This window comes from Excalfactoria chinensis, chromosome 22 (assembly GCF_039878825.1).
Source record: "Excalfactoria chinensis isolate bCotChi1 chromosome 22, bCotChi1.hap2, whole genome shotgun sequence".
Lineage (NCBI taxonomy): Eukaryota > Metazoa > Chordata > Aves > Galliformes > Phasianidae > Excalfactoria > Excalfactoria chinensis.
The window spans coordinates 2482472-2495384 of NC_092846.1; the positions used below are offsets into that span (position 1 = coordinate 2482472).

Here is a 12913-nt window from a genome sequence, read left to right on the forward strand (position 1 = left end):
GAGCTCAGCATGAGTTACGGTTGCAGCAGAGCCCACCACGGATGGAGCTTTGCAGCCCGGGGCACAGCTTAACAGCAGCAGCTTTGGTCTAGTTGGCAATTTCTATGAAAAACACAATTCCTTTGAACAGGCAGGTCACCCGTTGTAGGCTGATTATATCCTCCCCTTCCCCGCCCCACGTCATGCGTGTGTGTGAGAGAGATAATTAAAAGCTTTTCGTTAAATAAATGACTAAGCTGCTCACGGGCTGCGGAACGGAGCTGCAGAGTAGAACCCTGGGAGGCAGAAGATGGTGCAGGGCTGCTCCTCCCGCCTCCATCACCTCCTATGGGTGCATGCTCTTTGAAAGGCCTTCACCCTCTGAGGGCTGGGCATTGCTGGGATGGTAACATGCCAAGCTGAACCCTGCCACCCTTGGCTGGGAGTTGTTCTCCTCCTGCAGCCCCCTGCCTTGCTTGTTGCCTTCCAGCTCCTGAACTCATTGAAGGAAGAAGGTCTAGCATAGCTTGCAAGACAGCAGCAAGGATTTGTTGCAGTTTGGATTTGTTGCAGTTGGGTTTTGTGCAGCCGTGGAGCAGGGGTAGTGAGCCCCAGAGCTGCTCCAACAACCCTCAGTCCTCTCTGTTGTTATCTCTCCAGCTGCCAACTTGAAAGCAAGCGTGTGCAATGAGAACCTGGTGAGAGACACACGGGCTGAACACACCGAGAGCCGGGAGTGTAGAACTGAAGTGTGGGCTGCCTGCTGGCAGCTGCAGAAATAACTTTCATCTGTGTACAAATCAGAAGCGTTTGGGGCTCAGGGAGGAGTTGGGCTGCACACAGAATGGGTGTTTTCAGCTCGAGGTCTGTTGGGTGTTTGGTTTCTATCTACCTCTAGTCTGAAGGCTTTGAGGGCTTCCCTGCTTTCTTGGAGAGGAGAAACAGCCAGGAAGAGAAGCTCCTTTGGGAGGGAAGAATCCAGGCTCAGTGCTGCTCTTCCATTCATTCCCACGTGCAGCCAGGCCCTGTGGTGTGTTCAGATGTGCTGGAAAGGAGCTCCTCCAGGTGCTCTGCTTTGCAGAGTTAATTATGAGGATCAGCTGCCTTTGGTCTGTGGGAGTTTCTGACTGGTGATTTGATGTTGTTGAGGGATGGGCACTGGGGAAGGGTCACAAGGAGGAACAGTGAGAGAGATGGCATCAACATGGGAAGGGTGTGCTGGATTCCTCTGCCCATGGCTGCTCCTGATCCCGTTTCCAGCATGCATGTGTCACTAGAGGAGAGCTTTCCTCTGGGGCTGTTGTTATGTGTTTTGTTTCGAGTGCTGTTTCCCCCCTTGCCCACCTAACTGCTCCCTTCAACAAACGCTTCCTGTGTTTACGTGCAGCACTCTCTGCTCTGTTTGTTCCTGCCTGTGCACTTCCTTTCCCTCCCCCAGGATGTGGCTGAAAATCATACAACAGAATCACTGAGGTTGGGAACGACCTTTAGGATCCCCAACCCATCCCACCATACCCATAACCACAACCCTCAGTGCCACCTCCCCGCAACCCTGGAGCACCCCAAACACCCAACCTGCCTCTCCCCCATTGCAACTTGAAGCCGTTCTGCTGTCCCATCCATCAGTTCAGACCCCATAAAGCACAGTGGCTCTCGGCTTGGAAATGGGTTCACCTGATTCTGGCCAAGTGTGGGCTTTGTGCTGGAATTCCTCCCTCTCTGCCCTGATCCACCGCAGCAGAATCACTCCTTGAGAGCATCCTGTGAGACGTGCTGTCATTCGTTTAAAGCAGAAAAGCACGAACGTTTTTTGTGCTCCTTCAGCTGGAAAACACCACCCGAGCTTTTCTACCAAATCTGGGATTTGGGAAGTGGTGCATAAATGCAGCCAGCTGCTCCTTAGGGCTCAGCACACCCATGAGCTCCAGCTCAGCCACATCCATCACTGCAGGAGGAAGCAACTGGACGCTGTGTGGTTTTTGTGTGCATTTCTGGGCTGAGCTTGATGCCTCTTTGTTGCATTTGCTTTCCCACCCATTGCCTGGGTGTTGTGCAGTCGCAGGCTGCTCTTTGGGTGCATGGTTTGCATGCTGCAGGCATTTGGCAATGAGTCACAGAGCCCAGGAGGGTGCAGGGTTCATGGGAGCAGTCAGGGCGAACCCAAGTCTTTGCATAAGCTTAAGGTGAAGGATTATAACTCAGAGATGATCTATGTGTATTGGTATTGGCATTGATGAGCATGTTTAGCAGCAGGTTCAGAACTAAGGCTTGTAATCTGTTGCTTGTCCAGAAAAATCTGCCTCTGCCTCTCCAAGCAATGAACTGTGTTTTCTAAGTGCAAACTGAAAGCCAGTTGGACTTGGAGCAGTGCAGATATTTGGCCTGTAAGTGGCTGGTTTGTCATGCAAGCCGTGAGTCCCTGTGGTACCTGGCACAGCCCTTATGGCTCTGTGTGGTTGCAATGACCATATTTGCAATCTGCATTTACTGTGAGCAGAAAGCAGCACGGCATTTGCCATCTGCATAGCAGGATACCTTTGGTGTTGAATGTTTGTGAACAGGGATGTGTGGGATACATTGACCTGGATAGACTTGATCGATGGGCCAAGGTTAATGGAATGAGTTTCAACAGGGCCAAGTGTCAGGTCCTGCATTTTGGTCATAACAACCCCAGGCAACCCTACAGGCTTGGGGAGGTGTGGCTGGAAAGCTCCCAGACAGAAAGGGACCTTGGTGTGCTGATGGACAGTCGGCTGAATATGAGCCAGCAGTGTGCCCAGGTGGCCAAGAGGGCCAATGGCATCCTGGCTTGTATCAGGAATGGTGTGGTGAGCAGGACTAAGGAAGTCATCCTGCCCCTGTACTCAGCATTGGTGAGGCCTCACCTCGAGTACTGTGTCCAGTTTTGGGCACCTCAGCACAAGAAGGACATGGAGGTACTGGAGCAGGTCCAGAGAAGGGCAACGAGGCTTGTTAAGGGCTTGGAGAATCAGCCCTATGAGGAGAGACTAAGGAAGCTGGGGCTGTTCAGTCTGAGGAAGAGGAGGCTGAGGGGAGACCTTATTGCTGTCTTCCAGTACCTGAAAGGTTCTTACAGTGAGAGTGGGGCAGGTCTCTTCTCACTACTGACTTGTGACAGGACGAGGGGAAATGGCCTCAAGTTGCGCCAAGGCAAGTTTAGGTTGGATATTAGAAAGAACTTCTTTACAGAAAGGGTGGTTAGGTACTGGAATGGGCTCCCCAAGGAGGTGGTTGAATCGCCATCCCTGGATGTGTTTAAGAGTCGCTTGGATGTGGTACTCAGGGATATGATTTAGCAGAGGTTGTTGTTGTGGTATTGTTTTGTGGTTGTTTTTTAAGAGATAGGCTACTGGTTAGGCTGCGGTTGGACTTGATGATCTTCAAGGTCTTTTCCAACCTGAGTAATTCTATGATTCTATGATTCTATGATACACCCATGTGATGGGCTGGTCTGCTGGCCCCAGAGGGGTTCTGTTTGGGTGGCAGTTGCCTATTTTTAAGCAGGGTCTGAGCAATGCAAGTTGCAGAATACCTCCCTGCAGTGGTAATGGCAGCAGGCAATGTGCTGATGAAGGCATTGTGCTCTGTCCCAAAACAGCTCCAGCTCCACGTAGCTCAGATGCTGCCCATCCCTGGCTGAACAGGAGCTCACTTAGTGCTCTGTGTCCCTCCTGTCCCACAGATCTCTGTCGTTTTGCAGAGGAGAGGCTCATCTCATCCATGGGCTCATTGCAAGTGGAGCTCCTAACTGCGTTGTGCCGCCCGCGATCCGGGGTGTGCTCTGTAATTAATGTAGGCTCTTGAGTGCTGAGTAATTGGGAGCAGTAATTGGATGGGAGCTTAAGAGTAGGAGCATGGTTAAATAAACAGGCTCAGAAGTGTGATGGCAGCAGGTGAGATGCCCGGGAAGGGTAAATCCCAGCTCTGTGCTGGAACTCACTGTGTGCTTCAGCAAGGAGCCCAACAGTGCTGAAACGGAGCTGTGCTCATCCAGGTTCAGAAGCATCACCCTCTGTTAGGGATAAGGTAGTGGAATGTCCTTAAGGAAGGAGGTTTAATTCACTTTGGAGCAGTTTCTGCAGCACTGAGCATTGGAAACCAACTTGGATTGTCCATGCACATACTGAAGTGCATTTGGTGAGCAGTTCCTAACCAGAGATCAGCACGTTGAGGAAATGTCCATTTTTCATTGTGCTTCTTTACTTTTCCCTCTTCAGGCAGCAAAGCCATCCTTCCTGCAGCTGCACAGAGCAATGCCTGCTCAGCTCTGCTCCTTGCTGTGCACTGCGAGCGTGTTGATTATTGTCACCTCACTGAACCTCTAACAGGGAACAAGTGACCATTTCTTTTCAGCAGCAGTTTATAAAGAGAACCTGAAGCCATTGCTTATGAGAAAATGCAAAGGAGGAAGCTTAAGGGTGCGCTTGTTGGAGGACAGCGAGGCAGCTTGCATGGGCCATCTGTCTGGTGGAGACGGGTGAGATCACATTGGCTTTTTGCTCTCTTCACCTTTTCGCCCTGGCGTCGTTTGAAGGCTCTTCTCATCGCAGCTCTGTCCCTAACAATGATACCAACAGAGCTTGCAGAAAAGAGGATTTGTGTGGCATTTTGCTCTCTTGTGCTCCATGAATGTGGATTTCAGCAATATTGTTCTGCAGGCTCCGCTGTCGGTGAGAAGCGCCGGCCGTGTGTCTGGTGCAGATGGGGCACGTGGGGTTCTGCCTCCAGCACTGCTGTCAGCTGCACGGGACCAGTAGGTTTCAAATGATGAGAGCAGTGTCTGCTCTTCGTTTCCTGCAGGGTTTGGTGCACGATCCATCCTGGAGCTGCTCTGGGTCCCTGTAGATATGACTCTCAGCTGGCCCAAGAGGCATTGGGCTGTGAGGCTCCTGTTGGGCAAGAGGCAGTTGCACAACTGGGGTTGAAATGTTAAAAAAGGGAAAAATAAGCAGAACTTCTCAAACCAAACACTCCACGCTGCCTTTGTGCTGTTGGGCGCGTGAATGCGAGCGTGCACGCTTTGGGTAGGGTTATTGTGAGACCTGGCTTGAATGTATGTCAACAGGATGTTGAATGGATGAGAGGCCGATGGCCTTTAAGTTGTGCCACGGCTGGTTCAGGATGGGTGTTAGGAACAATGTCTTCTCCAAAATAGTGGGAATGCAATGGAACAGCTGCACAGGGGGTGGTGGAGCCTCCATCCTCTATTCAGGAACCATAGAGATGTGGCACTGAGGGATGTGGTTATGGGCATGGAGGGATGGGTTGGGGTTGGACCTGCTGATCTGATGTCCTTCCCAACCATAATGATTCAATGAAGTGAGCACGCAGAACCCCGTAGCCATCCAGAAAGTCTCTGCTGACTGTAACCACGATGATGTATTTTGATGGGGAGATACTAAACTAAACCTGCTGCGGTCTGTTTGGTTTCGCTTCTTTATTTTACTTGTTTGTTTAATATTGCCCCGTTTCAAGAGCTGTGTGTTATCTGCTGCTGTTAGGAGCATCTCAGCCTCACACCACGAGAGCAGGGAAAGCCGCTTTCAACTTCAAAGCTGTGCCCCAGGTTCCTTGGTGCACGCCTGTGGTCTGCCTGCAAATGTCTGCCTTTGCACTGAGGTTCTCTTTAATGCACTCAGGGACACCGGGCTGCTGGTGCAGTGCTTAATGTAAAGTGAAATGGAGAAGCTGGGGGAGAAAGGCGGGGGGTGGAGAGATGCAGAGGGAATGGGGAAAGCTCAGTGGGGAGACAAAGCCAGGGACAATTAATTGCCCGAGAGAGAAGCAGAGCAGCTGTGCTGGTGCAGGATGAGTGCAGCTGAATGTGAGGATGGGAGGAGGAGTGTTTGAGTGCATCTCACAGAGCAGCCTTTGGATTCCTGCATGGAGGGGCATTGGGATCAGCAGCAGAATTGAGCTTAGCTGGAGATGCAGTCACTGCAGTGCGCTGTTTAGAAATGCAGAGGCCATCGAGGAGTGCTGGTGTGGTGCTTAGTGCCAGTGTGCCCTCCTGCTGTGCTGGGTTGCCAGGAGGGGAATTGAAGGAGTAACAAAGCTGCTCGAGAACTGCTCAGATGCAGCAGCAGTGCTGATATCAGTGCCTGCCCTAGCATCAAAACCCACGTTAGGCTGAGTGCTTCCCATACAGCCCCAGATTGCACCCAAAGCAGGGCAGCAGCTGTAAGTGGCAGCAAACAGCCCTGTCATGTGGGTGCAGAATGTGTCTGTAACTCTGCCCCTGCAAGTGCTCAGCGTGAGCGCAGCTTCCTTTTCTGTAGTTCCAAGAAACCAACATTTGTGCACATTTCCCCCATGCAAATGATTGCAACATCTGTGAGCCAGAGGGCTGTGCAGGAGGTGAGCAGAGCGGTGCTGTGCAGAGGATGGAGGAGGCTTCCAGTGCTCTCCAGCAGTGCAAAACATCTGCAGTGCCGTGCTCTTTATTTGTTTTATTCTATGCTCTCTCTTCCCCCCAAGGTGATATTTCACGTCCTGCTTGCTGTTTGCTGTGGCCAATGCAGCAGTCTGCCTGCTGGAGCCCAGCTGCTGCGTCCCCGTGAGCCATTAGTGCATTAGGGCAGTGGTGGGCACAATAATTCAAAGCAGGTGATCACGGGCACCCCGTGGACTCAGCCCTAATGGCCCTATGGGCAGGCAGAAGGTGTCAGCATCATTATCTTGTGCTCGTGCCCTCCTGGAGGATCAAAGGGATTCCTGACAGCTGAGCTACTGCAATGAAGTGTGCCTCGTCCAGCTGTAACGGAGCTGGATGTGAAGGTGTCCCTCTATGCCTTGTGTCAGCATTGAGCATGCTGCCTGGAACTGTAGCTTTACCTCTGCCAACTTAGAGCTGTGCTCTGCTCCGCTGGGCAGACCCATGGTGGTTTTTCACTGCTGTGGCCACCGAGTACCTTAAAACCCGCTAGAAGAACAGGTGATTATTAAATGAAAACTGCACGCGGGTTCTCGGAGCTGTGTCTAAATGAGTCCTTTTTAAAGCTGGAAAAGCTGGTTGACGTCTTGTGCTGTCAGCAGCACGGAGCAGGGTGGGAAACGACGGCAATTTTGATTCAAAGCCATCCTCAGTGCAAATGGTTGTTTGCAAATGTGTTGCATCAGATGTGTCGATGCATGTAATTAAGGAATGAAAACTGCTGCGTACCCCTAATTAAGGGGATTAAGAGGGAAAGCTGCCTGATTTCACTGCCAGGGTGGCAAAACAAACAAACACCCTGGTGAAATGACTTGCAAGGCCAAGTGTCTGCTCTGGTGGTTCTGCCTCAGCCATAAACAGTGTCGAAAAGAGAAGCTCTGGGGGGGAATGGCAGGGCTGAGCCGTTCTGTAATGTGTGTGTAATTGGCTATTGAGCTCAGGAAAATATCTTTAATGGCTGCTTTGATTTCTGTGAGTGGGGCAGAGGGCCACTGGGATGCTCAAGCTCCGGCTCTTCTCTGCACTATTGAAGAGCTGCGGTGCCCACTGCCTTGCATTGCATGCAAGTGATGGAATTGCTGGTTCTGGTGGGATGTGGCTTGCAGGTGAGGATGTGGAGGGCTGCAAGAGGGGGGTCACGCTGTGCAGGAGGTGTTGAGATGCCAGCAGGACCTTCTGTGCTTTCCAGTTTGTGAAGCCACCCTATGGGGAGGGTTGACTTTGGGTCATCACAAACGGTATGGGTGGGTGTTGTTGAGGCAGCCCTGAGTTTCTGAGTGTGTGCTGAGGATGCACAGTGTGTAACAGCGATGTTGGCAGTGTCCTTCTGAAATGGTCTAAGTTTGGGCTCTTTGTGATGCTGGGAGTGCACAGTGCAGGGTTTGAATGAGCAGTGTTCTGCTGGGCAGCCTGAGTTAGAGGTGGGCAGCCCTGCCTATGGAGAGGGGTTTGGAACTAGGTGGTCTTTAAGGTCCCTTCCAACCTAAGCCATTCTGTGGTAAACATAGGGAAGAAAAACCCTCTTGAATAATGCATAGCAAACCTTTCTATTCAGCCACTGGAGATCTCTGCTCATTTCTGTGTAACTTGCTTTGGGAGACCAGGGTGCTTTTATATGCTGAGATTTGGGTTCTGGCCCCGTGCAGTGCGTGCCGTGCTCTGCAGGACTGGGTGCTATCTGCAGGCACAGGCATGGGTGCTGGGGCTGTGCTGGGTGGGGGTGGGTGCTCAGCCCCTCCCTTCCTTTGGCAGATAGGGCTGCAGGGTTAACAGTGCAACAGCTGCTCCCAAGCTGTGCTGGTTGCTTCCATTGCAGGGGATTGGGTGCTTTGCAGACTTGCTGCTGCGTGGGGCGAGCTGCAGCACTCAAGGCAGAATGGCATCAGTTCTGTTAGCAAGGTGCCAACCTGCTAATGTCTTGCAGCATTAGGAAGCAGTCTGATGGTGCTGGTGGCCTCTGCAAGGAATCCATCCACAGGCTGCTCGCTTTTTGGTCCATCTCTTCCAAGTTCAAGCGAGTTTCCCCTAACACATCCCAAGCGGGCGGCCTTTCAGGAGCCATCCCTGTTGACAGGAAGCACACACGTGTTTTCATTTAAATTTCAGTGCTTTGCTGATGAGCTGAGCCCATGACTTCCTGCATGGTGACGTCCAGGGCTGCAGCATCTGGGAGGGCTTCTGAGGATATAGGGGAGGGGCTCCAGCTCTGCTCTGTTGTAATGCACTTACTGCTCCATTTAGTCAGGTCATTGTTTAAGCCTGGTCTTCAATTCGACATAAATGATTTGCTTCCAGCAGATGGTAAGCTACTATTTTTTGCCCTCATTTAAATAGGAAAGCTCTAGGCTCCCAGAAGATGAAAGAGGGGAACGGTGCTGCTGACATACAGTAGATTATGAGGGCTGGTCTGGTGAGAATTAAATCCGGGCGGTTCCAATGTGCCATCTGTGTTGTGGCTGCTTTCCCTGTGCTCCCAGGCAGATCCCCCCCCCATCTCATATTACTGCAGGCATCCCTTTTGTTCAGGACCCAAAGCATCAGCACCAGAAGCCAACAGATAGGAGATGCCCGTGTTAACTGTGCCTCTAATCAAAGGTGTTATGTTTTGCAAGAGCAGTTATTTATTGCATGGGGGATACCCCCTCTCTGCTCACCAAACGCTACCAAGCATCATATCAAAACCTGGATAAACTTAGAAATGCTCAAATACAGATCCATACGTGAATGCTTTGCTAGTGAGGCATTTACTCTGCAATCCCTAAAGGCAGCATGGGACCATGTCTGAGTTCTTCTGTGCTTTGTGTGTTTCTGTCGCATAAAATGCCCTTTTCCACTAGATCAGAAACCCCCCTCCAAACCCATCAGTGACAAGTATGGCAGTTAGAACAGCTGAGCAGCGTGGTGCTTCCGAATGCAAAACCAGAAGGAACGAGTCCTTCTGCATCCAGTGTCACACAAAAGGTGGAAAACCTGGTGGAACAGCAATGGAGAAAATATATTTAAAACCCACTTTTTGCCTAAATAAGCAGAGCAGGAACCGGGCTCTTCGTGTCAGTCTTGCTGTAGATATCCTGCATGGGAACGAAATGCCGTTGAGCAAATATAGAAGGAATGGGCTCAAGCAGCCTCTTGGTTGTGTGTCTCGCTTCGTTGCTTTGGGTTGAGATCTTGAGAGCATTTCTGAGCATCCAACTTGAAAGGGAGGGAGGCTGCTGCCAGCCCAGGCAGGGCTCAGCTCTTAGAGCAAGATGCTCGAGTGCACTCCTTGGGTTAGCGGTGCTGGTGGCTCACTGCCACGATTCCATGTTTATTGGGAAGGGCAGGGAAGGGAAGTGCTCCTACGTGCCCATCTCCACATCCCCTGCCCTGGGAGGGGGATTTGGCCGAGGGGAGCTGAACTCTGACGCCATTCCTGGGGGACAGAGGAAAGATGTGGGGATGTTTATTGGGCTCTGGCCGGTCCCACCTTTAGACGCTGGGAGCAGTTGTAGCTGCTTTGAAAGCCAGGCAGTCAAAGGGGCTGTTTCCAGAGATGTTAGTGATTAAAAAGAGAAAGCTACATCCAGAGGAAGTGTTTGTTTGGAGGCTGTCTTGTTTACCACCTTACTGAGGCTTCTCTTCTGCTGTCCTCTTCCTTTGCTCCTGATTTCCAGAGCCATGATTCTGCCTTTTTCTTTTTGAGACAGCAGAGCACTTCAGATGTGTCTTTTGGTAATGGTGCTTATAAATGCATTTATTCACAATAAACACAGAGGGAAGCAGCAACTGGGCAGCAGGTGCACAGCTGTTTGTTGCGTGCTTAGCATGGGGCAGTCCTGCAGCATGGCAGGGAGCTGGCTGACCTTACATTGGGACTCCACGGCCTTCTTGAACAGCCAAAAACAAACTCCTGCAAGGCTTCTTTCAGAGGTGAACAGACAGACCCAAGTCGCTCAGCCTTTCCTCACAAGGAAGATGCTTCAGGTCTTTCATCATCTTTGTGGCCCTCTGCTGGAGTCCTCCTAGGGGATCCCTATCTTGTTTGAACTGGGGAGCCCAGAACTAGAACACGCAGTGTTCTAAATGTGGCCTGGCCAGGGCAGAGTAAAGGGGGAGGATCATCTCCCTGCTGGCCACACTCATTTCATTGCATCCCAGGATCCCATTGGTTTTCTTGGTCACTGATGTCTTATGGCCAACCTGTTGGTCACCAGCTCAGGTTGATGGAATGGGGGATGGAATTTAGGGGGTTTAGAGATCCTGTCCCAAATGCCACGGTTACATTTCTGCTGCCCACAGGCCCAGTGGGCTGCCAGGATTCCCTTATGGAAAAGCAGCATTGCTGAATTGTGCATTACTGGGGAAGGAAAGCCAGAGCAGGTCCCTAATGCTGCTTTGTTATAAACCACAGCTTTAGCAATAACATTAAGCTTTTGCATTAAATGCAGGGTTAGGGAGCTTTGGAAAGCTGGGAGGGCTTTTTGTCTTTTAAGCACTCTTGTTTATTTTGGCAATTGGTCAGAGCTGAATTAAAACTGTTGGCTGCACCGAGATGTAGGAAGGCGACATCTTAACGTGTTTCTTAAGTTTGTGCTCTGTGGAAATGTTTGTGTGCTGAGGTTTGGGCTGGGGGGATTGGGAGGCGTATTGGATTATATGCTATTTGCTCTGCGTAAGCAGTGGCAATTTATTGCTGCAGATACATGTGATGCAGCGCACAAAGATTAGTTCTATCCTCTCTAAAGCATGATTATTTTAGGGCCTCTTTATACCTTAAATAGATATTCCCCGCATGTGATTTCCATCTTTCTGTGTCAACAGCCCAGGCTAAAGTTGAAATAAACATTGCATCAGCTTAATAACACAGCTCCGAAGAAATCTGCTCTCCATTATGGAGATTGTTTGGAAGCCTTTTAGTCTTAAATTTTTCAGATGCTTGATGGCGCAACGCAGAGGTCTCATGAATCCCAAAGTGCTTTCGGCCTCTTTGGGTCTGCCTTGTGCCGAGCAGGGTGGTGTTTGTAAGTATTTGTGCACCACCCCCATTTTTAGATCATTTTGAGGTTCTGCAGCCCGTTTCAGGGACTGTGTGAGCAACACAGGTGGGCATGAAACTCCTGACCTAAAAACAGCTCCTGTTGGCTGGGTGGGCTTTGTCTCAAGCAGCAGCTGGGTAGGGGGATGCTGCAGTGCTGTGAGCCCCTGTGGGCCATGAGGGATTTTCACATGGCTTGGTAGGAAGAAGAACATCTCATCACGTCTGTGTCCTGGTCTGCTGTGCATCCAGGCACTGTGCAAGAGGGGAAGGGGACTCACGAGGGAGCGGACCTCAGGATGACCATGTGGGCTCTGCTTCCCCTTTGCCTTGTTCCCAGATTTTAACCATTCTTGCTGTAGATGTGGTGTCCAAGTGGTGAAGGATACATGGGCGAGCAGCCACAGAGCTGCTTTCTGTCAAAACAAGCTGAATGAGTTATTTGTTGCCTTATTTTGTAGGCTGGAATCAGCAGGACAGGGCGGTGTGGTGGGTAAAGTGTTGTGTCTATTACTCCTGTCTGCAGTGTTTGACGCCTCTCACACCTCTCTTACAGCACCACCATGACAACAGAGAAGAGCCCAGCGGCAGACCCTGAGAACTCGGAGCAGCAGCAGGCAAAGGAGGAGGAAGGGGCTGCCAACACACAGAAGCAGGAAGCATCCCCAGAGCAGGGGTCCGGGCCCAAGCAGAAGGCATCCAACGGCAACACACCCACAGCTGAGGAGCAGGGCAGGAAAGAGCGCCGTGCCTCCGAGGGCCGGGGTCTCTCCCGTCTCTTCTCCTCCTTTCTTAGGAGGCCTAAATCCCAGGTGTCTGAGGAGGACAAAGACACCGATGTGCCCAAGGAGGGCGGAGGGGACCAGAAGGACTCGGGGGTAGGAGCCAACCTTGATGAGGAGGAGATCCTGGTTAAGGCCCCGATTGCAGCTCCTGAGCCGGAGCTGAAGACTGATCCATCTCTTGACCTTCACTCCTTAAGCAGCGCAGAAACACAGGTAAAACACCCTGCTTGGCCTGGCAGTGTGTCTGCTTAGGCAGAATTATAGAACATTTATTATCTATTAACAGTGAGCTAGAGGGAAAAAAACCCCTGAGATGCTGAGAAGTGTCTTTGTCATCTCCATGTGTTGCATAGCATGCTCCACAATCAAACCATATTGCCAACTACTCACTCTTCAAAGTGATCTTAAAACACCCTGCACTGGCTCAGTGCTCTGCTGAGGTGTGGAAACTCCCTCAACAACTTGGGTTTGAATTCATCATTCTCAGCATCTCTCATTTGGATGCCCTCGGTGTGTGCAGAATAAAAGCAGGTTAATGGTACAAGGTGGGAACTGCAAGGGAATGTGAACATGTGGGAGGGTTTCTTGCACTCCAAGAGGGGTAACTGTGGCATTTTGGGACATCTCTTCATTCTGGGCCATTGCTGCAATTGCCAAATACAAGTATTTTCTACTTAAGCA

At 51.0% G+C, this 12913-nt stretch overlaps 1 protein-coding gene across 17 annotated transcripts in view; it reads left to right on the forward strand.

Annotated features, from left to right (window-relative positions):
* EPB41 (erythrocyte membrane protein band 4.1) overlaps positions 1-12913 on the forward strand; it is a 68452-nt gene that overhangs the window by 15077 nt on the left and 40462 nt on the right. For 10 of the 17 annotated variants that reach the window (XM_072355387.1, XM_072355388.1, XM_072355390.1 and 7 more), the window contains exon 2: positions 12021-12445. Coding sequence is in view for 12 of the 17 variants with exons in the window: in XM_072355377.1 (XP_072211478.1) it covers positions 12021-12445 (425 nt within the window). In the remaining 5 variants the exon portion in view is untranslated. Of the gene's footprint in view, positions 1-12003; positions 12446-12913 lie in introns of all 17 variants that reach the window. The other 7 variants (XM_072355380.1, XM_072355379.1, XM_072355383.1 and 4 more) reach the window with 1 other exon arrangement.